This window comes from Mobula birostris, chromosome 7, assembly GCF_030028105.1.
Source record: "Mobula birostris isolate sMobBir1 chromosome 7, sMobBir1.hap1, whole genome shotgun sequence".
NCBI lineage: Eukaryota > Metazoa > Chordata > Chondrichthyes > Myliobatiformes > Myliobatidae > Mobula > Mobula birostris.
In genome coordinates this window covers 167,848,246-167,873,601 of record NC_092376.1, presented here as the reverse complement: position 1 = coordinate 167,873,601, position 25,356 = coordinate 167,848,246, and the positions used below count along the sequence as shown (strand labels likewise).

Genomic DNA, 25,356 nt, shown 5'->3' with positions numbered 1-25,356 from the left:
TCACCATATACAACCCTGAGATTCATTTTCCTGTGGGCTTATTCAATAAAGCATAACAGAATCAATGAAAGACTGCATCAACATAGGTGTTCAACCAATCAGCAAAAGACAACAAATGGTGCAAATACAAAAAGAAATAAATAATAATAAATATATAAGCAATGAATATTGAAAACATGAGATGATGAGTCCTTGAAAGTGAGCCCATAGGTTGTGGGAACATTTCAGTGATGGGACAAGTGAAGTTATTCCTCTCGATTCAAGGGCCTGGTGGTTGAGGGGTAATAACTGTTCCTGAACCTGGTGGTGTGAGTCTTGAGGTTCCTGTACTTTCTTTCTGCAGCAGGGTGAAAACACAGTATGATCTAGGTGGTGAGGGTCCTTCATGATGAATGCAGCTTTCCTACAACAATGCTCCATGTAGATGAGCAAAATGGTTCATCCATCCTATTACAGTTATTATTCTATTATGGACTTACCGAGTATGCCTGCAAGAAAATGAATCTCAGGATTGTATATGGTGGCATATATGTACTTTGACAAAGTAGTGTTGAGGTGGAAGATCAGCAGTGAGCCTGCTGACTGGTAGAGCATGAAGGACTGATTGGCCTAGTCTAGCTTCACTTACATTTTTCTCTTCACTGACATGATAGCCACATCTAGTGGATATAAGCAGATACTGCAAAACTAAAAATACAGTGAATACAACAAATCTGAAACAGAAGATATGTAACGCATTAAGTAACCATACCTTTAGCATACATTTAAGGAAATCCTATTCTGTACATACCTTTCCAGGAGCAGAGTAAAATTTTCCAACTGATGTTAAAAATGTTAAGACACACTTAACTCAAAACTACTTCAGGATTTGAATAACAAAACTACAAAGGTAGCTGGCGCTTAAGAACATGAGTACAAATCATCTTACCTACCACCACTTTATAATTTCACACAAACACACAATAAAAACCAGACTGTAAACATTTGTAATGAAAGCAATTTTCACCATCATTACAACTACAAAATTTAAGTCTATGTATTTTAGTGATTTCTGTGACTTCCACCTCAAAAACTATTAACTGAACTTTATATTCTTTTATCTTACTGTGCTTTCAGCAGGTCTTTTTCTCTCTTCTCTAGCTCTGCTCTTGCTTTGTTTCTTTCTTCCTCCTCCATGTCAAGCTTGGCTTCAAGAACTTTTCTCTCTTCATCAATCTTTGCCTGCATTTCCGCCATCTTTTCAGGAGATACTTTCTTCCTTCCTTCATTACAGAATAAATTGTGTTATATCACAGTGCATGTCACATATCTAGATTTGGCCAAGTTTACTTACCTCTGGCCAAATAAGTCACCCTTATAATTAAACTCATTGCCAACTTTTATGCCTGTGCACTAACTCAAACTTTATGACATAAACAAAAAAGTACTAGAAACATTCAGTGTGTTAGACAGTGTGGAACATTTTAGATCTTCAGAATAACCAATTCTTAGAGTCTCCAACCTGAAATATCAACTTTCTTTTTCCACAGATGCTGTCTTAATTTATTGAATACTTCCAGTATCTTCCGTTTTTATTTCAGATTTCCAGCATCTACATTTTTTTTTATTATTTCAAGAGTCTGACAGAATATGGGCGCAGATGCCATTGCATCCAAATAAAACATGCAAGCCAACCAAAGATGTCTGTTCACTTTTATTCTACTTAATATTCATAGTTTAATGTTTTAAAGTAACTAGTTTAATACTTTCTTTTAATTATATAAGGCTGAATTACACTTAAAATGTCTCTGATTACCATTTTTCAAGCTCTCTGATAGAAGGTATCTGTCAAAAGTCATCAAAACAATCGAGGATCCACCATCTGTGGCCCAATCACCACAACATTTACAGAGGACAATAGTCCATGGAGAACCATGGTCATTTGCTCAATTTAATTGTTCTAGGATTTTGTGCTGTTCTTTTGTAAGCATGCAGTTCAGCATTTTATTTTAAATGGCACTGCATTCAGAATTTGCAAAGACAACGCAGGCAGAAAAAAAGTATACGAAAAATATTCTACCAGAGAAAATAAGAAGAAATTACAAACCTGCTTGATCTTTAATTGGGAAGAAATTAGTTGACCCCACATAGACAATATGCGAACATAGGAGGAAAAAGAAATAAATCATTAATTTCTGCATTTTTAATAGTTACAGCAATGAAGGCATGAACTGTCACAATAAACAAATAAAAGTTAATAAATCTTAACCATGCATCTGAACCATGCTAAAAATTACAGAAGAAATAAGAGCAGGAATAGGCCATCTGGCCCGTCAAGCCTGCTCCAACATTTAATTAAATCATGGCTGATCTGGCCATGGACTCATCTCCACCTACCTACCTTTTCCCCTACTATGCAAAAATCTATCCAACCTTGTCTTAAATATATTTACTGAGGTGAACTCTACTGTTTCATTAGGTAGAGAATTTCACAGATTCACCACTCTCTGAGAAAAGCTGTTCCTCCTCACCTCCGTCCTAAATCTACTCGTCCGAATCTGGAAGCTATGTCCTCTAGTTCTAATCTCATCTACCAGTGGAAAAAAAACTTTCCTGCCTCTATCATATCTATCCCTTTCATAATTTTATATGTTTCTATAAGACCTCCTTTTTTCTGATTCCAGCGAGTAGTCCCAGTCAACTCAATCTCTCCTCATAGTCTAACCCCCTCTTCTGTGGAAACAACCTAGTGAACCTCTTCTGCACCACCTCCGAAGCCAGTATATCCTTCCTCAAGTAAGGAGACCAGAACTGCACGCAATACTCCAGGTGTGGCCTCACCAGTATCCTGTACAGCTGCAGCATAACCTCCCTGCTCTTAAATTCAATCCTTCTAGAGATGAAGGCCAACATTCCATTTGCCTTCTTGATAGTCTGCTGCACCTGCAAACTAGCTTTTTGTGAATCATGCACAAACACTCCCAAGTCCCTTTACACAATAGCATGCTGCAATTTTTAACTATTTTAATAATCTGATCTTCCATTTTTCCTTCCAAAGTGGATGAGCTTGCATTTACCTACATTGTATTCCATCTGCCAGATCCTTGCCCACTCAACCTGTCTATATCTCTGCAGATTCTCCACATCTTCTACACAATTTGTTTTTCCACTCAATTTAGTGTCATCAGCAAACTTGGATACACTACACATGGTCCCCTCTTCTAGATCGTTAATGTATATTGTGACAGTTGTGGTCCAGCACCAAACCCTGCGACACACCGCTCACCACTGATTGCCAACCAGAGTAACACCCATGTATCCCAACTCTCTGCCTTCTATTAGCTAACTAATCCTCTATCCATGCTAACAAATCACCCCAAAATCCATGCATCCTATCTTATGGATAAGTCTTTTATGTGGCACCTTATTGAACGCCCTCTGGAAATACAAGTAAATAATGTCCATCTGTTCCCCTCTATCCACTGCACTGCTTTTCCCTTTACAACTGATGTCTGACACATTCAATACTTTGGAATTAATGTCTCATTAACATATATTACACACTGACCTACTCTAGAAACTGCCTAGAATTTCATTACCGCATAATCCTCTGTTTTTCTAAGCTCCATGTACCTATCTAAGAGTCTCTTAAAAGACACTAAAGGAGGACTAATTTGAAAGGTCAACTATTTCCCCCTCCTGCCAATTAGTTTCAGAATTTTCTGATTTTATATCTTAACAATAGTACTACTTCAAAATCATTTTAAATATTGAGAGTTACAGAGTGCAATTTAGAACAGGCAACATGACTACTTTAGCAATGAGGAAAAAGTACTTGCTTTGAGGCATTTTCCTCTCATCAAAACTGAAGCCCTGGCCCATTAACCCAAGAAAGTTAAGCATAGTCATAGAACACTACAGCACAGAAACAGGCCTTTCAGCCCAACTAGTCCACGGCAAACTATTAACCTGCCTCGTCTCGTCCCATCAACCTTTATACACCTATAGATATGCTCTTGATTAATCGAGCATTTCAAATTACTATCAAAGCAATGCAAGGTCAATGTTTACAAACTGTCAAAAGAAACAGCAGCATCATTGCGATACAGTGGATTTTTTTTAATGATTTACCACTTTTCACAAGAATTACTTTTCACATTTCAAGAAATTTTTGATATTTGAATTGACACAAGTTGCTTCACTCAACATCTACAGTTGCAAGAAAAAGTCTGTGAACTCTGCAATTACCTGGTTTTCTACATTAATTACTCATAAAATATGGTCTCATCTTCATCTAAGTCTCAATAATAGAAAAACCCAATCTGCTTAAACTAATAACACACAATTGTACTTCTTCTCATCAATATTGAGTACACCACTCAATCACAGTCTAGGTTCAAAAAAGTATGTAAACCTCTGGGGTAATGCCTTCTACAAAAGCTACTTGGAGTCAGGTGTTCCAATCAATGAGATGAGACTGAGGTGTGGGTTGAGGAGGTGCTTTGCCTTTTAAAAAAGACACACAAAGTCAGGTTACTGACAGGGCTGCTCTTCTCAAGAAAGATCCATTTATGTGCACCATGCCTCGATCAAAACAACTTTCAGAGGACCTTAAAATTGTAGAGATGCATGAAGCTGGAAAAAGCTACAATAAGTATTTCTAAAGACCTGAGCATTCATTCGTCCACTGTAAGAGAAATTGTCTACAAATAGAGGATATTCAGTACTGATGCTACTCTCCCTAGGAGTGGGTGACTGCAAAGATCACACCAAAAGCACAACATGCAATGTTGAAGAAGGTGAAAATGAACACAAGGGTAATAGCAAAAGACCTGCAGAAATCTCTTGAACTTACTAAAGTCTCTGTTCATGTGTCCACTATAAGAAAAACATAAAACAGCTGAACATCCAAGGATACTCGGTGTATCGGAAGGATAGACAGGTAGGCAGAGGGGGTGGCTTGGCTTTATTGGTAAGAAATGATATTAAATTATTAGAAAGAAGTGACATAGGATCGGAAGGTGCAGAATCTTTATGGGTTGAGCTAAGAAATCACAGGGGTAAAAGTACCCTGATGGCAGTTATATACAGGCCTCTGAACAGCTACAGTGCTGTGGACTACAAATTATAACAGGAAATAGAAAAGGCTTGTCAGAAGGGCAGTGTTATGATAATTGTGGGGGATTTTAACATGTGAGTGGATTGGGAAAATCAGGTCAGCACTGGATCTCAAGAGAGAGAATTTGTAGAATGTCTGCGAGATGGCTTTTTAGAACAGCTTGTTGTTGAGCCCACTAGGGGATCGGCTATACTGGATTGGGTGTTGTGTAATGAACCGGAGGTGATTGGAGAGATTGAGGTGAAGGAACCCTTAGGAGGCAGAGATCATAGCATGATTGAGTTCACTGTGAAACTTGAAAAAGAGAAGCCAAAATCCAATGTGTCGGTTTTTCAGTGGAGTAAAGGAAATTACAGTGGCACGAGAGGGGAACTGGCCAAAGTTGACTGGAAAGGGACACTGGTGGGAAAGACAGCAGAGCAGCAGTGGCTGGAGTTTATGCGAGAAGTGAGGAAGGTGCAAGACAGGTATATTCCAAAAAAGAAGAAATTTTCAAATGGAAAAAGGATGCAACCGTGGCTGACAAGAGAAGTCAAAGCCAAAGTTAAAGCAAAGGAGAGGACGTACAAGGAAGCAAACATTAGTGGGAAGACAGAGGGTTGAGAAGTTTTTAAAAGCTTACAAAAGGAAACTAAGAAGGTCATTAAGAGGGAAAAGATGAACTATGAAAGGAAGCTAGCTAATAATATCAAAGAGGATACTAAAAGCTTTTTCAAATATATAAAGAGTAAAAGACAGGTGACAGTAGATGTAGGACCGATAGAAAATGATGCTGGAGAAATTGTAATGGGAGATAAGGAGATGGTGGAGGAACTGAACGAGTATAGGAAACAGAGAGAGGGAATAAAGGGATCCTATTCTGGTTGGCTGCCGGTTACCAGTGGTGTTCCACAGGGGTCCGTGTTGGGGCCGCTTCTTTTTACATTGTACATCAACAATTTGGATTATGGAATAGATGGCTTTGTGGCTAAGTTTGCTGACGATACGAAGATAGGTGGAGGGGCGGGTAGTGCTGAGGAAATGGAGAGTCTGCAGAGAGACTTGGATAGATTGGAAGAGTGGGCAAAGAAGTGGCAAATGAAATACAATGTTGGAAAGTGTATGGTTATGCACTTTGGCAGAAGAAATAAACGGGCAGACTATTATTTAAATGGGGAGAGAATTCAATGTTCTGAGATGCAACAGGACCTGGAAATCCTCATGCAGGATACCCTTAAGGTTAACCTCCAGGTTGAGTCGTTGGTGAAGAAGGCGAATGCAATGTTGGCATTCAATTCTAGAGGAATAGAGTATAGGAGCAGGGATGTGATGTTGAGGCTTTATAAGGCACTGGTAAGACCTCACTTGGAGTACTGTGGGCAGTTTTCGTCTCCTTATTTAAGAAAGGATGTGTTGACATTGGAGAGGGTACAGAGAAGATTCAATAGAATGATTCCGGGAATGAGAGGGTTAACATATGAGAAACGTTTGTCCGCTCTTGGATTGTATTCCTTGGAGTTTAGAAGAATGAGGGGAGACCTCATAGAAACATTTCCAATGTTGAAAGGCATGGACAGAGTGGATGTGGCAAAGTTGTTTCCCATGATGGGGGAGTCTAGTACAAGAGGCATGACTTAAGGATTGAAGGGTGCTCATTCAGAACAGAGATGCGAAGAAATTTTTTAGCCAGAGGGTGGTGAGTCTATGGAATTTGTTGCCACAGGCAGCAGTGGAGGCCAAGTCATTGGGTGTATTTAAGGCAGAGATTGATAGGTATCTGAGTAGCCAGGGTATCAAAGGTTATGGTGAGAAGGTGGGGGAGTGGGACTAAATGGGAGAATGGATCAGCTCATGATAAAATGGTGGAGTAAACTCGATGGGCCGACTTCTGCTCCTTTGTCTTATGGTCTAAACAAGAATGTTATTCATGGAAGGACACCATGGAGGGAACCACTGCTCTCCAAGTTTGCAAAAGACTACCTGGATGTTCCACAAGGCTTCTAGGATAATGTTCTGTGGACAGACGATACAAAAGTTGAACTTTCTGGTAGAAACACACACTGCAATGTTTGGAGGAAAACGGGCATTGCGCACCAAAACCTCATTCCAACTGTGAAGCATGGTAGAGGAGCATCATGGATTGGGCTGCTTTACTGCCTCAGAGCCTGGAGAGCTTGCAATCGTTCAGGGGACAATTAATTCAAAATTGTATTAAAACATTTCGCAAGAGACTGTCAGGGTAGCAGCCTGTCACCTGAAGGAAGGCAGAGGGGGCAGCTTTGCTCTGTTGGTAAAGAGTTAAATCAAATCATTAGAAAAAGGTGACAGAGTCAGAAGGTGTTGAATCATTGTGGATAGTGCGAAGGGACTGCAAGGGTCCAAAGACACTGATGGGGGTTATATACCACTAACAGTAGTAAGGATGGAGCCTACAAATTACAATGGGAGATAGAAAATGCATGCCAAAACAGCAATGTTACAATAGGCATGGGGGACTTCAATATGCATATAGATTGGGAAAATCAGGTTGGTGCTGGATACCAGGAGAGGAATCTTCTAGTTTGCCTACAAGATGGCTTTTGAGAGCAGATCGTGGTTGAGTCCATGAGGGGGATCAGCTATTTTGGATTGGGTGCTCTGCAATAAACCAGAATTGATTAGAGAGCTTATGGTGAAAGAACCCTTAGGGGAAGTGAAGATAATGACAAGTTAAGAAAGTGTTTAATTGAAGTAAGGTATGAAGCTATCAGGCAAGAACTTGGAAGCATAAATTGGGAACAGATGTTCTCAGGGAAATGTACGGAAGAAATGCGGCAAATGTTCAGGGGGTATTTGCATAAGTACATTCCAATGAGATAGGGAAAGGATGGTAGGGTACAGAAACCATGGTGTACAAAGGCTGTTGAAAATCTAGTCAAGAAGAAAAGTAAAGCTTACGAAAGGTTCAAAAAACTAGACAATGATAGAGATCTAGAAGATTATAAGGCAGGCAGGAAGGAGCTTAAGAATGAAATGAGGAGAGCCAGAAGGGGCCATGAGAAGCCCTTGGCGAGCAGGATTAAGGAAAACCCCAAGGCATTCTTCAAGTATGTGAAGAGCAAGAGGATAAGATGTGACAGAATAGGACCAATCAAGTGTGACAGTGGAAATGTGTGTACGGAACCAGAGGAGATAGCAGAGATACTTAATGAATACTTTGCTTCAGTATTCAAGACAGAAAAGGATCTTGGCAATAAAGAGATGTGCTGGAACTTTTGGAAAGCATCAAGTTGGGTAAGCCTCCAGGACCAGATGAGATGTACCCAAGGCTACTGTAGGAGGCGAGGGAGGAGTTTGCTGAGCCTCTGGCAATGATCTTCGCATCATCAATGGGGACGGGAGAGGTTCTGGAGGATTGGAGGGTTGCAGATATTGTTCCCTTATTCAAGAAGAAGAGTAAAGATAGCCCAGGAAATTATAGACCAGTGAGATTCACTTCAGTGGTTGGTAAGTTGATGGAGAAGATCCTGAGAGGCAGGATTTATGATCATTTGGAGAGGCATGATTAGGAATAGTCAGCATGGCTTTGTCAAAGGCAGGTCATGCCTTAACGGCCTGATTAAATTTTTTGAGGATGTGACTAAACATATTGATGAAGGTAGAGCAGTAGATGTAGTGTATATAGATTTCAGCAAGGCATTTGACAAGGTACCCCATGCAAGGCTTATTGAGAAGATAAGGAGGCCTGGGATGCAAGGGGACATTGCTTTGTTGATCCAGAACTGGCTTGCCCACAGAAGGCAAAGAGTGGTTGTAGATGGGTCATATACTGCATGGAGGTCGGTGACCAGTGGTGTGCCTCAGGGATCTGTTCTGGGACCCCTAGTCTTCGTGATTTTTTATAAATGACCTGGATGAGGAAGTGGAGGGATGGGTTAGTAAATCTGCTGATGACACAAAGGTTGGAGGTGTTGTGGAAAGTGTGGTGGGCTGTCAGAGGTTACGGCGGGACATCGATAGAATGCAAAACTGGGCTGAGAAGTGGCAGATGGAATTCGACCCAGATAAGTGTGAGGTGGTTCATTTTGGTAGATCAAATATGATGGCAGAATACAGTATTAATGGTCAGGCTCTTGGCAGTGTGGAGGATCAGAGGGATCTTGGGATCCTAGTGCATAGGATACTCAAAGCTGCTGCGTAGGTTGACTCTGTGGTTAAGAAGGCATACAGTGCATTGGCCTTCATCAATCGTGGGTTTGAGTTTAAGGGCTGGGAGATAACGTTACAGTTACATAGGACCTTGGTCAGACCCCACTTGGAGTACTGTGTTCAATTCTGGTCACCTCACTACAGGAAGGACGTGGAAACCATAGAAAAGGTGCAGAGGAGATTAACAAGGATGTTGCCCAGATTAGGGAGCATGCCTTATGAGATTAGAAAAAAAAATAGGTTGAGTTAACCAGAAACAGTATTATTAAAGCTAATCAGACCAGTAGAACCTAGAAAACACAGAAATTTTCAAGGGAAAAAAAAAATCATCAGCAGGTAAAATAGTTAAATAACTTCTGTAGTTCAGTTGGTGACTTACTCACTTCAAGAGCAGATTGCATCTTCACACACCAGTCTGAAAGATCTGGGCACTAAATTTTAGTCTGAGACTGTGGTATTGTACTATAGGCCATGTTACAGATAGAGATAGCGTCTTTCGGGTACAGTATTAACACCCAGGCTTGTGTTCTTAAAATATCTCATGCACTTGTGAAAGAGCAGCAGACTTTCGCTATTTCGCTTGTTTCTCTTATGTCACAAAAGGATGCAAACTGATTTCATTTTAGAAATAGGGTTATTAGGTGTGGAAATGGATTAAAAGACATTGGTACAGTTGGATGATTAGCAGGGATAGTTGAAATACTGAGGCGTGAATTAACTGAGAGGAATTATTCCTTTTCTTTCCTATTATATGCCTTCATCAATCGTGGGATTGAGTTTAGGAGCCGAGGGGTACTGTTGCAGCTATACAGGACCCTAGTCAGACCCCAGGAGTACTGCACTCAGTTCTGGTCACGTCACTACAAGAAGGATATGTAAATTATAGAAAGGGTGCAGAGGAGATTTATAAGAATGTTGCCTGGATTGGGGAGCATGCCTTATGAGAATAGGTTGAGTGAACTCAGCCTTTTCTCCTTGGTGCGGTGCAGGATAAGAGGTGACCTGATAGAGGTGTGCAAGATGATGAATGACATTGATCATGTGGATAGCCTGAGGCCTTTTCCCAGGGCTGAAATGGCTAATATAAGAGGGCACAGTTTTAAGGTGTTTGGAAGTAAGTGCCGAGGAGATGTCAGGGTTAAGTTGTTTTGTTTAGTTGTTGCTTTTTTTAAACACAGAGAGTGGTGAGTGTGTCGCAACAGTGGTGGAGGCAGATACGATAGGGTCTTTTAAGAGATTCCTGGACAGGTACATGGAGCTTAGAAAAATAGAGGGCTATGGGTAACCCTAGGTAATTTCTAAATTAAGTACATGATCGGCACAGCATTGTGGGCCGAAAGGCCTGTATTGTACTGTAGGTTTTCTATGTTTCTATGTAACGCGATCAAATTCACCCTGAAATTTAGATTTTTTTTCCGATTATGAAGACACGCAGTCCTCTTTTATTGTCATTTAGCAATGCATGCATTAAGAAATGATACAATATTTCCTCCAGTGTGATGTCACAAAACAGGACAGACCAAGACTGAAAAAACTAACAAAGCCACATAATTATAACATATAGTTACAACAGTGCAACAATACCATAACTTGATGAAGAACAGTCCATGAGCAAAGTAAAAAGTTCAAAGTCTCTCAAGTGTCCCACATCTCACCCTGACGGCAGAGGGAAGAAAAACTCTCCCTGCCATGCCCGACCACAGTCCGACTCTGAGTCGTCCGAAAACTTCGAGCCTCCAATCAGCTCTCCGACACCAAGTACCGAGCAACATCTCTATCCGAACAATTCGACCTCAATCTCGGTCGCCAACAGCAGGCAAAGCTGGGGATTTTGAGGCCTTCCCCCCAGAAGATTCTCGATCAGGCAGTAACAACAGCAGCAAACCTGCGTTTCAGAAATTTCTCCAGATGTTCCACTGTGCTTTCACGTCTGTTTCCGTCAAATCAGAATTGTCCACGGCCCCTATTTAACGGATACGATATAATTTTCACCGCAGGGCTGCGCACGCGCTGCTATCTTCTCCTCCCGCAAATTTGAGAAGGAAAAGCTAAAATCAGATGTATCAGTATTACAGTGGAGTAAAAGGAATTATAGAGATGTAACATGCTGTAATGTTTCACTGATAATGTATCGGTTTCTCTGTAGCAGCAATGTTTGGGTTACGACTAGAGATAATGGGGTTTGGAATGCTGTTGTTCTTTCTTGAGAGTCTGGAAGAGGAGATTTTCACGGTCTTTGGTCGGCGAGAGAAGAAGGAAGACGTATGTGGAGAGAGCTGGAAGACCACCAGATGGAGCGGACCAGGAGTGAGGGTCCGAAGGTCAACAATGCTTGGAGGTCGATGGTTGACGAATGGACGTATTTGTGAGCTCCAATGTGCACTTTTGACTTTTCTCATAAAATGGGCCCTTTTTCTTTTTATTTTCTTTACTAACCCTCTATTCAGATTAAGATTTATAAAGTTCAATCAGTTAATTGCATACGGTGTCAGTCAGTGTATGCCGTCCCAAATCCGGGGTAGGCGGCTATGCACCTCCATCTTCTTCGATCTTGCACTCTTTTTCTGGCCTCAGCATAACTCAACCCAGTCCATTGCCTCACATTATCGTACCAAGTGGTTTGCTGCCTTCCTCTTTCCTTCTACCAATAACAATTTCTGCAGTCCACCACCTTTTAACAAATGCCCAGCATATTCCAGCTTCCTTTTCTGCACATTCTTCAGCAACTCCTTTTCTCTCCTCACTCTCTTCAACACTTCCATATTACTGACCTTCATCACCCATCTAATTTTCTGCATTCTCCTTAAGCACCACATTTCAAATGCCTCCAGTCATCGTTGCGCTTCCTTGCTTAAGGTCCACGATTTGACTCCATACAACAGACGGCTCCAAACGTAGCATTTCCAAATTCTACAACGCAGCCCAAAGTCCAACCTCTTGCCACACAGCACGTCACTCAGGCTCCAGAACGTTGATCTTGCAATGTCAATTCTTCCTCTAATTTCTGTATCACATTTCCCGTCCTCTGTGACCATCTGTCCCAAGGACACAAACTTCTTGACTTGCTCTATGCCTGCGCCGTTAATCTTGACACTGATCTTGGGGACTTCTTTCTTCCGTGATACTACCAACATCTTCGTCTTTGCAGCATTTATTTTCATTCCAAATCGTTCTCCTTCAGCATTTATCTTATCTACTATTCTGAGTAACTCGTCCTCAGTCTCGGCAAGCAACACTGAATCATCTGCATTCCTCAAGTTGTTCACCGTCACTCCACCAATTTGGACATCAGCTTCATCGTTCAACACCCTGAAGATTATTACCTCTGAGTAAATGTTAAGTAATAAAGGGGAGATAATGTAGCCCTGGCAAACCCCTTTTTGGATCTCAACTTCCGGTGAATTCTCTCCACTAGTTCTTATTACTGCCTTCTGATGACAGTACAGACTCGCAATCAGTCGAACATCTTTCCCATCCAGCCCCAATGAGTTCAGGCAATTGACCAGCATTGACTCGGTCAAACGCTTTTTCATAATCTAGGAAGCACATGTAAATGTCTTTTTTTTAAATCTAGACCTCGTTCCACAATCATTCGCAAATTGAAAATCCCTTCACGAGTTTTGAGGAAGTAGAGAGGACCTGGACAGATTAGAAGAATGGGGAAAGAAATGGCAGATGGAGGTGTCAGGAAGTGTATGGTCATACACTTTGGTAGAAGAAATGAAAGGGTTAACTATTTTCTAAATGGTAGAAAACACAACAAAAAACAAGGGATTTGGGAGTCCCTGTGCAGGGTTCATTAAAGATTAATTTGCAAGTTGAGTCTGTGGTGAGGAAGGCAAATGCAATGTCAACATTCATTTTAAGAGGACTAGAATAAAAAGCAAGGATATAATGTTGAGACTTTATAAAGCACTGGTGAGGCCTCACTTGGAGAATTGTGAGCAGTTTTGCCTCCTTATGTAAGAAAGTATGTGCGGAAACTGGAGAGGGTTCAAAGAAGGTTCACGAAAATGATTGCTGGATTGAATGGTTTGTCATATGAAGAGCATTTGATGGCTCGGGGTCTGTATTCACTAGAATTCAGAAGAATGAGGGGTGACCCCATTGAAACCTATCGAATGGTGAAAGGCCTTGATAGACTGGATATGGAGAGGAGGTCTGGTATGGTGGGAGAGTCTACGAGCAGAGAAAATAGCCTCAGAATAGAGTGTCATCCTTTTAAAATGTAGATTAGGAGGAATTTCTTCAGCCAGAGAGTGGTGTGTCTGTAGAGTTCTTTGCCACAGGTAGCAGTGAAGGCCAAGTGTTTATGTATGTTTAAGGCAGAGGTTGATAGATTTTTGATTGGTCAGGGATACAGGGAGAAGGTAGGAGACTGGGTTGAGAGGATCAGCCAAGATGAATGACTCAATGGGCCAAATGGCCTAATTCTGCTCCTGTATGTTATGGTCTTAATGGAAGTTGGATGATGCAATAAGATAATGATCCAAAACACAAGGGTAAATCCACAACATATGGTTTAAAAAGAAGAAAACTTGAGTTTTGGAGTGGCCAAGTCATAGTCTAGACCTTAACCCAATTGAGATGCTGTGGCATGACCTAAGAGGGCTGTTCATGTAAGGTATCCCAGAAAGACTGATGAAATGAAACAGTTTTGTATGTAGGAGTGGTCTAAAATTCCTCCTTGCCGTTGCACAAATTTGTGTTACTCTACTATACTTATACTTTATACTTTATTGTTGACAAACAATTGATACTAGAACGTACAATCATCACAGCGATATTTGATTCTGTGCTTCCCGCTCCCTGGATTACAAATATTAAATATTAAAAATAGTAAAAAATAGTAAATATTAAAAATCTAAATTATAAATCATAAATAGAAAATAGAAAAATGGGAAGTGAGGTAGTGCAAAAAAAAACCCGAGAGGCAGGTCCGGATATTTGGAGGATACGGTATTATTGTGACTTAACAGAAGGTCAGACCACATTTTATGAGTAATTAATGCAGAAAACGAGGTAACTGCAAAAGGTTCACAAACTTTTTCTTGCAGTTGTATACATTTATCCTGTAAACACTCTCAGACATAAATATACAATTAGAACTCCTGTGCAAATTTTGACACTGGAAGAAGCATGTGGATGGAAGAAGCTAGCTCACCAGATTAATTGTATGAAGGCAGCCCATTATCTGCATTAGGTGTCTGTGCTAATTTTGTTCAATTATAGTCAGACAAAAGGACACGGAAGCATACATTGGAGGAGTTCCTCCATTGATAACTATTAAAAAACTAATGCAGTTTTATAGCACTGTAATAGAATTGGTAGTGTTCTAATTTGTTCTGTATTTCATTGAAGTACATAATTTGTTGCTCAGTTAAATGATAGTTTGTCTTTTTTATACATTTTTACTATTTCCATGAAACCTCAGCTAATTGAGACAGCCACTTAATTGGGGCAAAATATACTGGTCACAATGTACCCCAATTAACTAAAATCTACTGTATCCCCTGCTGGAGAGGTCTTGAAAAAGGCAGTGCTGTCTCACAGTAAGGTACCAATCATCAAGTACTGAGATAACGGAAGATCTTTTTCTTTAAGGTTTTAAAGCTTTGAAGTTCTTTATCCTGTAAAGCTGAGTTAGCCAAAATATTAAGTGCATTCAAGGCTAAGATGGATAGATTTTTTTTGACTAGCAAACAAATCAAGCTTTGTGGTAGGATGCTGGAGCAAGCTTGCCAGGCTGCATGGACTAACCCTGCTTCTTTTGTTATAACATAATAGCAATGTTTTAAGTCCATAAAGTGAAAGGTTAATGACCAAGAATGGCTTCAATGAGGAACTAAGAAAAAAAATGTTGACTACAATTCAGAAAAGAACACAAGCAGGACAAGGCTACTCTGCCACTCCAGCTCATCCCACCATTCAATATGCTGTTTTATCAAATATGGGGTACTTTACATCCACCTGAGAGGAAAGATGGCACCTTAACATTTAATCTGAAATACTGTTACAATAACAGTATATTTTAGAACTGAAGCAATGCTTATGATTACCAAGCATATTGATATCTTAAAACAAAATAAGCATAGTTTGTTGGTTTAATAATTGGCCTCTTACAATAACTAATCAAATCAGATAATAGATCAATGGCCCATCAGTTTTCTTCTGGTCAATAAAAAAATATTTACTCAAGTGAACTTGTGTAGAAACGCAAATATTACAATTAAAAATTAGGGAAGAAGATGACAAAGCTAGAGGTATTAACATAACATAAACAGATCAGAGCCAAATAAAATCTTGGTTTGTGTTAATTAAGTACCTTTTCTTTTCTTTTTTTTCTCTCCTCCCTCTCCATTTTCCCCTTCTTCTTCTTCTTCTTCATCTTCAGAACCACTTATTTCTGAACCAGAGATTTCTTCACCTACAAATCAATAAAATGTTTAAATAAATCAAATATTATTTCACCTATAGTTCAAATATCCTCCACGGATCCATACCTTCTTTCAGTTTATTTCTGAGATCTTCAATTTCCTTCTGGAACTGACGCAATAGAGCATCTTTAGGGTCTTCATTAATTCTGGCTTTATTCTTTATATTCTTTGCTCTGTTTGCATATCGTAAAGTACTGATAGTTTCATCATAATTGTAATCTGCTGGTCCAATGTTTGCACACTATTTTGAAAAAAAATGTAATCATAAAATAAGTTTAACTCTTCGTTACTGAGTAATCAGTTTTAGCAATTTTGGTATGAAGACGTGTCAAGCAGAGGGAAGTTAGAAGCCTCCTCATGAGGTGAAGTAAACACTGCTGTGAAACGAAGTTAACTCCTCATTTAGCAAGCTGCAGGTGGTCTGTTATTAAATAAAAAAAAACAATCTCTCAAAAGAACCCACAGCTCAATATTAAACAAGATTAGTTATGTAAACGTTCACTCTTGGAAAATTCAGCAAGAAAGAAGTCTACAAAAAGATGTAGACGGAAAAATAGTTCATCAGTTAAGACAAACTTTATAGCTAGCCACATTGGATTCTGTACCTCTTCAACAGAAATCACTGGGATAAAAGTGAATGCATTCTTAGCACGAACCTATCTTCATATCATCCTTTCAGAAAAGGTCCAATATTGTCATTGAGAAAACTGCAGAGAGCATGTTTATCCCCTATTATCCATGGAAAGAGATCCACTTATGAGAGTATTGCAATAATAATTTTGGACTATTTTTACAAAGTAGGTCTTGAAATATAGATACAATTGTCTAAACATGCAAATACTGTTAACAATGTTGAAATACAGTATCATTCCAAAAAATTATCTATTACAAATATCAATAGGAATAAATTATAGTCTCACCATCATAGTCTTTGAATTTCCTCCTAATGAATCCTGAAGTAAACGTGTCAACTTGGAATTACGGTAGGGCACATGTGTACTTTTACCATCAACAAGAGCTGAGATAACATTACCAAGGGTGGATAGTGAGAGGTTAATCTTTGTTGCTTCTTTTAATCGCTGCCCTGTGGCCCCAGTCTTTCCTTGTCGTTCTGAACCCTGTAAGCAAATAATAGCATTGTTTCTTTACCATTCAAACTTATTAAAAAAATCAACTTTCACAATTACAAAAGTTGTATCTGATATATGCTTTAAAATGTTTCTAAGTGAAGAGCAGTAAAACTAAATGCACAGAACATTAATCAGCAGTTTTAAAGACACGTTACAACAAAAGCAGAAAATGCCACAATAATTAGCAAGACAGAAAGCTTTATGCGGGAAAAGAAACACCTCCAAGCTTTTGATGAAAGATCACTGATCCAAAATAGTTACTGTTCCTGTCTCCACAGAGTTTACCTAAATTAAATAGCAAACCAGAATCTTTCACGTGGTCAGAGGACAACCTAGATTACGTGCTCAAATTCAGAAGTAGAGGCTTAACAAACAATGGACTGATGTGAAAGCAAATAAGCAATACCAGTAGAGTAAGTTGCAAATCTTATAATATTTTTAAATTGTCAGAGCACATTAGATACCGAAAATGTGAAATAAAAAAACAGAAAATGATGGAAATATTCAACAGTTCAGAGAGAATGTGTGGAGGTCAAAACTGAGTTAATGTTTCAAAATGATTAATTATAAATGCCCTTGACATGCTATTAGGCTGTGAACAATGAAACAGAAACTAATGAAAAAAATATATATTGAAATAGATGCAAAATAATGATAATTTTTTTTACATTTTAATCATCAAAAAGAACCCAGAGGAAGTAAGTAGCTGCCGTAATACACACATTGAAAAAAAATGTTTGAAAGTTTTCCAGAACACGGCTTGGGAAGTGTTCATGTTACAAACCACATTTCAAAACAAAACTTTGAGAAACAGAGTCAACAACCAGACTGTAAAACACTAGAATGTCCAAGAGTGAGGATGAAGTAAATATGGAAGCAATGATTAAATGATGCACTGAAATGTTTAAATCTGGACTTTATAGGGGGAACAAAGAACTGCAGATAGGAGGGCAAAAAGGATATCACTTATTAATAATGGCTGATTAGAACAGTTATTAATAGCTGATTAGAACAGGCACAATTAAAACACAAGTTAACGATAAAATGAAACATCAAGATTTCATGATGCAAAGTCACATCTTAAAGTTAGTAAACTACAAATCCAGCAAATGCATAACTTTGCACTTTAAGTTTATAAATATTCTCCAATATATGCTGGCAAATCTTACAGCAAGATCCACAAGGTGTAGTTTGCCCATGCGTACGTGAATATTTCCATCTATTCCTTTTTCACTACACTCAATAGTAATGGTGAAAATAGCATGAGAACGTGAGCTGTGCTCATTCATATTTGTAGCACCAACAGAACCTGGGAGGAAAAAAAAAATCACTATATGACCACGTTGCTTTCTAAATAAGTGAAATGTAAAACACAATTGAGGTACACTATGATTTTTACTAGTAACAATCTCACAAAGTAGAAGATGCAATTCTCCCTCCTCTGATTTGGGAACTAAGGACCTTCAGCAACCAGTTACAAGACATTTTTTTTACCCTGGGTTCTGTTTGCAGACTTCACATGGTTTGACAGCATAGAAGCCTGTGTTTTAGTTAAGAACTAATACAGATATTTAACAATATCTGTATTATTTCAATATAGCAAATTACTATATAGGTATCACTATACAGTAATAAGAGAAAGTTTAGAACTAAAATACTCCAATCCATCCACAGCATTTAATGCTCCCACATAAAAGAAACTTAAAAAGGCCTAGTTAGTATTTTTATAATGTTGCTACTTCTAACATTCTGACAAATTAAGAAAAACCAACATGCCCCAAAATTCATGAAAAATGAATAAGCTTCCACTATTACTAATTTCCATAAGGACAAAATTTATACAACTTAAAATCGTACAGCAGTCAGAAGAGAGATGTCAAGTATTCCATTCAGCCAGCTGGAGAGGGAAAAGGAGGGAGTGATGCTGGGAACCACAAAACAAAGGAATATTGAAGGACACACGAGATCTGACAGTTTGTGAGAGTCATAGTCATACTTTATTGATCCCGGGGGAAATTGGCTTTCGTTACAGTTGCACCATAAATAATTAAATAGTAATAAAACCATAAACAGTTAAATAGTGATATGTAAATTATGCCAGGAAATAAGTCCAGGACCAGCCTATTGGCTCAGGGTGTCTGACCCTCCAAGGGAGGAGTTGTAAAGTTTGATGGCCACAGGCAGGAATGACTTCCTATGACGCTCTGTGTTGCATCTCGGTGGAATGAGTCTCTGGTTGAATGTACTCCTCTGCCCAACCAGTACATTATGTAGTGGATGGGAGACATTGTCCAAGATGGCATGACAGACGAATGAATTTCCAAAGCACAATCTTTCGTTTTTTTGTTTGAATTACACAACCACTGGTAACTGGCTATAAAGAACAATGTCTGGAAATTATGTGAAGAAATATATAAAAAGGTGTTTCATAAGGTAACCAGCACCACTAACTCGGGAAACCAATAATTGTGGAAGACACAAAGACCTTGATAAAGGTATCAGGTTTTGGAAGATAGAGAAGTAAATTAAGAAGTTGCATAACTAAGAACTAAGTAACTGAAGAGTTAATGAGCCATGTTTGAGTTATATTAAACTCATCAAAAAATCATTGCCTGGCTTGATTTTATCATATCCTGAATTTAATTCCTAACCTAATTTGATAGATGGGACAAACAAGAGAAAATATGCAGATGCTGAAATCCAAATAACACACACAAATTGCTGGAGGAACTCAGTAGGTCAGGCAGCATCTATGGAAAAGAGTGCAGCCAACATTTTGGGCCGAGACCCTTCAGCAGTACTGGAGAAAAAAAAAGATGAGGAGTCAGTGGTAAAAGGTGACTGACTCATCTTCTTTTCTTCAGTCCAAAATGTCAGCTGCACTCTTTTCCATAGATGTTGATAGATGAGGCACCAAGGTAATGTACTGGTTAGCACAACATTACTACAGCTTGTGGTGTCAGAGTCATCTGTAAGGAGTCAGTACATCCTTTCCATGGATTTCCTCCCACAGTCACAAGACATATCAGTTAGTAGGTTAACATAAGGATCTATACCGTGCTGCTTCTCAATTAATAAATATAAATGTACAAATCTATGAAGATAGAAATTGCTTTTGGGTCCATCATCCTGCCTAAACAGAGGCAGCTCAGAGATCAGTGAGAATGACCATATCGTTTTAAATTGGAGATTAGAAAATCCACCACTTTTCAAGAAGTTAGATCTTTAAATCAAACAGAAGTCTTTGATGGATTTGACTAAACTGATAGAAAATGTTAACAATTAAAATTTTGTGCAACTTTATTAAGAAGCATACTTTGCCTATCCACCAAAATACAAAAAAGAAAAATTTCATGCCAGATTTTTTTTTTAAACTTACGGTTCTTATTTCCCAAAGTCATAATACGATCCATGTCATCAGCATTGTTAACTACATAGCCAGAGAGATCTTTAATATATACTCCAACATCAGGCCGTTCCTTAACCTGCAGAATGAAGGAGAAACAAAAAATGGAAATGAAGAAAGAACGTGAATTTTCACTATAACTCACAAAACCAAAGTAATTGGAGTAATTTTAAATCATAGACAGTAGTTTGGTGGAGTGGAGTAAATGAAATTTCCCCATAAAGTAGGCAAATCCATTCTCTTTTTCAGCTGGTGAAGTAGAAGGTTATCCTAACGAATAAGCAGTGCGAGTAGTAAAGAATTATTTAAAATATATATAAATCTAAAGATGGAATTACTAATAAAAGTACTTGATAGCTATGAGTATTCATATCCACTGGAAGGCATCAATGTACCCCTAATCTGCTCTGTGCAAAATTAATATCTATTAAATTACAGGCTTAATGGGTTATATCTTCCTTCTTCACTAGTTGGCTGCACAACATCTTTTGAATTTCTTACCTCCAATCTCTGGCTCTGATCCTTTCCAAGAAGATCGCGAACCTCCTCATTATAAATTTCCAGGTAAGATACTCGTACAAGGAATCTAAGAAGATAGAAGTTCTATAGTTAGCAATTTAAATTTGTTAATATACAGTAAATTACTGACATACTCAAAGGGCTCATGGGTTTCAAATGCACAGACAGCATTAGTATTATTACATTCTCTACATTGCACATTTCAATTATTTCACCAATGGAAGCACAAATTTCTCCTAGTTAATCTAACTAAAACAATGAATGGTACAGTGGTATTGAGTTTATTTTAATGAATTTTTGGTCAGACTAACCATGAAATAAAAGAATTATACACAGTAACCACCCAAAAAAAAAAAATCAGAAATCAGGCTAGATCATGCCGAACACCAACTTCCACCCAGAATTGCCACCTATGGTCCCTGCACAACATTTGTTGTTGTTAACCCTCTCCACGCCTTGTGGCGCATCAGGCAGCAACTTCGACATTTCTTCAGCATTTGTCTGTTTTTATGAGGCTGAGTTGCTAGCTCGATGCTCAACTCAGCATGGATGGGAAGTGTGTAAGGAGCCCACCAGATTCAAACATGGGACCACTCACCTCGAAGTTCAGTGTGGATGCCATTACACCACCAGCCAGCTAGCACATTTACCCGAATCAAATACAGAGGGCTGATTTGCTGACTCAGATGCTGAGGTGGATGTACTACAAAGATATGCAACATGGTTTAACCCCATTCTAGATCAAGGAAGATATCCACCACTTATTTGCTAATGATTCCAGTACCGTCCAATGCACAATTATTACTGGAATGTTACCTGGTATCTCCCTCAGACTTTGCAATGTGGCCAAATATGTGAGCAAATGAATTGGGAATAATTCCCCTAAGTTCAGGCACTGCCCGTACTCCTTCCATAGTGAATGTCTTCCCAGTGCCAGTTTGTCCATAAGCAAATACCGTGCCTAAAGAATTAAGAAAATTGTGATTTTAGATTAAAAATAATATATTGAGATGAACCGATAAACAAATATCACAAGTAAAAATTGTGATGCAAAAATATTTAGATTTCACTTTGTTATTTTTATCTATTGTATCAGAAGTCCCAGACTTCGACTATCAATAAAATAAAAAAAGAAAAACAAAAATTAAGAGCTAACTTGATTGGGATCTTTAAGATAAAAATATTCAGTAGGATAACAGCAAAAAAGGCAAAACAGGCATGCATAGTAACAATAGTCACTTATAAATCCAATATAGAATTTGGGGTGGGGGGGGGGAAATCATCAAATGTATATGAATAGCATTGAGCATTTTTTAAAAAATGATCAAGGAATACATTTCACTCAGTGAGATGAAATAAACTCATCTGAATGTAATTCTGATGCTAACCAGTTAGGTCAAAGGCCTTACCTTTGAGCTGTGAATCAATGACAACTTGCATTGATAGCAAAAATAACATAGAAAAGTTGTAAGACATACAGTAAGGTACTTTTAAAGTTGTTGTCATCAACTCAAAGCAAAGGTTAAATTTTGAAATGACTACTCTCTTATTGTTTTTCGAAGATAGCTCCTAAACAAATAGCCACACTAAAGATAGGAAATGAACAGGTCATTTTAGCTGGTCCATCCTATCTACTTTGGCGAGACTCACTTATTTTCCAAAGTACCAAGTTATTTACAACTCCTTCTGGGCATTCATTATGCCTAAGAATCAGATTGTAATAATCAGAGGGTAAGCATACATCACTTCCAGAGGTTAAACCTAAAAGCCAACTGCACTGTTTTGTAGGATGGGGCTCAAATCTCAGACCTTAGTTGTTATTCACCACCCACTTTAGATGGCAAGACCCCTTTCAATGATGAAAGTATGGAATCATCATCAAAAATGTTGTTACCCATTGTCCTAACTCATTCTAATTCATATGCACTGAATACATCTGGCACATCCGTGATTCTACCGAAAATTACCAAGTTTTCAGCTACTAAGGGCCTAGGCTCTGGAATTTCATCCCAAAGTTAAGGTATGATGAGGAGAAGCTTAAGAAAGATAATGGTTAATGATTTCAGAGAATAGGGGCGAAAATTGAATGCATTGAGGACAAGCAGCATAGAAGACAGGGCAGCAAAGGAGGAAGAAATTATCAATGAGAAACCTAAAGCAAAGCACAAAGTGAATGTAGACAACTGTTTACAAAACAAAACCTCTGAGCAGAGTGGAATAAGAAGTGTGCCATGGTTACTTCTAATATAACACTTAGTTTTCACAGTTTTTCACTAGATCCATAAACAAGGCCCTTTTTCCTAACTAACTTAAAATACCCAAGCAAATGTTTGAAAATATGCTGAGGACTGACCAAAATAATTGTCTTTATTTCAGGGCCTTTACCTTTCCCTCCTCTATGTACATGCCTATTACATTTTTGCAACATAGAGCTGTTATATCAGTTTTTCATTTTCTTAAGACTTTTAACTTCCGCGTGAATTCAAAGAGGATGAAGTATTTCAACTCTTCCGTAAGTGAGAGAATGACAACAGGCAAATCAATGATTATGAAAAGCAAAAAAAGGAGTCAAGACAAAGATCAGATCAGACACAACCCTACTGAATGATAAAACAGGCTCATGGAGCCACACCGCCTACTCCTGTTCCTCGATGATCTCAAAAAGACATTCACTGTTGGTACTTGGCAATACATCACAAATTCTACAATCTCTTTTCACAAACTTAAACAGCAAGACTAGAAAATTTGAAAAAAGACTAATGCAACAACATGTAGGTTAAGCTTGTAGGCAAATAGCTTGATATCAATGGAATCCTTAAATTACTTAGCATTTGAGTATCTAGACTTCAAAGAATAAGCTATTCTCTAATATCTAGTTAGAATGTATCTAGTATTCAAGGCACTTAAAAGATTAACAGAACATACTCCCATAATAAGAATAAAGAAATAAAACATAAAATTTTGAATCAAACAAATTGTATCCATATACATAGCACCTATTATACATTTATCTGTGGTCTTTATTCTTATAAATGTTATTACATTGGCTTGATTCTGGCAACCCAATATCAGAAATGCACTGAAGACTTTAAAAAACCTGAAAATTTAAAATAACAACAAAAATTATTGGAAAAACACAGCCGATTACAAAGCATCTGGAAATCTCAAGTTAGCGTTTCAGGACCAAACTCCTTATCAGAAATGAAATGTATTACCTTAAGTAATTAAATTAATGTATTGGCATTTAGTAGTGAAGGCACTTAGTAGTTTTAGCACTTAAAATTTGAAATATAAAAAAATAAAGAAAAACACTGCAAAAATCAGTAAGGAGAGAAAGCTAAAAAATAAAATCTGGTCAAATTCTTTATTCTACTCCATCCAATATTTAAATACTTCACAAAAATAATCAGAGTTTTGGAAGTATTCTTAAAAAATGCATCTTTGAAGCCAACAATATTGACAATGTTTTTAAAATTAAGTGTAGTATACATGAAACAAGAACAAAAGGCTTCATCATTCATAAGTGAATTTTTCCTCTATGCAATCTGATCCCCACTTATTCAATTTGGGGATTCCCTTCTTCCATCACTCTATTTCCGTTACAGTTTGGCTTTCCCCACACAACTTCCACTAAAAGCAATGAGCTATGGATGTATCGATTTTCTGCATGCCTTGCTGCATCCAATGTAGCAGGTTTATAGGGCTGTAAATAGATAGAGAGGCTGTGACCTTAGCATATTTTTCTTTAAACAGAAATTTCATATTCAAATTGTTCCATCTATGAAAATATTATTATGTACAGGTCGACCTTCACTAATCCAGCACCTTCGGGACCTGAGGAGTGCCGGATTAGTGAAAGTGCCAAATTACAGAAAGATCACATTAAGCATAATCAGTGACGGATTATCGAAGGAACCGGATTACAGGTAGTCCGATTAGTGAAGGTCGACTGTACTTTACTAAATGACTGTAAAGTGACTTGAATCTTTCAGAAATATGATTTTATGGTAGCAATGAAATGAGTTACTTTAGAAATATATTTTCATAACTTAAAGTAGTGATAAGGCTCAAGATTTACCATTATACCCTTCCAGAACAGAATCAACAATGGGTCTTGCTGTGAGATTGTACACATCTACTTGCTTGCTCTCTGGACCGAAGACTGTATCAAAAGTGAATGTTTTTGGTGGCTCATTGGAAGCATCTGTCTTATAAACTGTGATTGTTCCTCGTATCTCATCCACATTCACCACTTGTCTATGTCCCATAGTCCTTTCTTTTTCATTCATCGGCCGGCAGCGTACCACAACCTTCACATTATCACTGGCTTCAATGCGGTCAGTCCTCTCTAATTTATTACTCTGGAAAATAGACAAAAATGATCAATAAAGTTGAATTTATTTACTTTCTCGTAAAATAAAGTGGCCAGTTAATCCCTGAACAAAATATTCTTCTATGTCATTCTTCAATTTTCTATCCAGTTTAAAAGGCATCAACTGCCAATTTTGGTTAAATACTTTATTTGTCAACTTCATTCTGCATACATTCCCTCTGTTGTCTCTATCCCTCCCCCTCTTCCTCTGCACTGAAAACCAACTC

At 38.3% G+C, this 25,356-nt stretch overlaps 1 protein-coding gene across 1 annotated transcript in view; it reads right to left on the bottom strand.

The window, feature by feature from the left end:
* Positions 1-25,356, bottom strand: part of kif3a (kinesin family member 3A) — a 60,261-nt gene that overhangs the window by 14,223 nt on the left and 20,682 nt on the right. Inside the window, exons 2-11 of the mRNA XM_072264066.1 lie at positions 24,836-25,118; positions 21,574-21,718; positions 20,740-20,824; positions 20,212-20,317; positions 18,002-18,141; positions 16,623-16,820; positions 15,769-15,943; positions 15,591-15,692; positions 2,087-2,095; positions 1,106-1,262 (exon numbers count right to left, since the gene is read on the bottom strand). Of these exons, the coding sequence (XP_072120167.1) occupies positions 1,106-1,262; positions 2,087-2,095; positions 15,591-15,692; positions 15,769-15,943; positions 16,623-16,820; positions 18,002-18,141; positions 20,212-20,317; positions 20,740-20,824; positions 21,574-21,718; positions 24,836-25,118 (1,400 nt within the window). The remainder of the gene's footprint in view (positions 1-1,105; positions 1,263-2,086; positions 2,096-15,590; positions 15,693-15,768; positions 15,944-16,622; positions 16,821-18,001; positions 18,142-20,211; positions 20,318-20,739; positions 20,825-21,573; positions 21,719-24,835; positions 25,119-25,356) is intronic.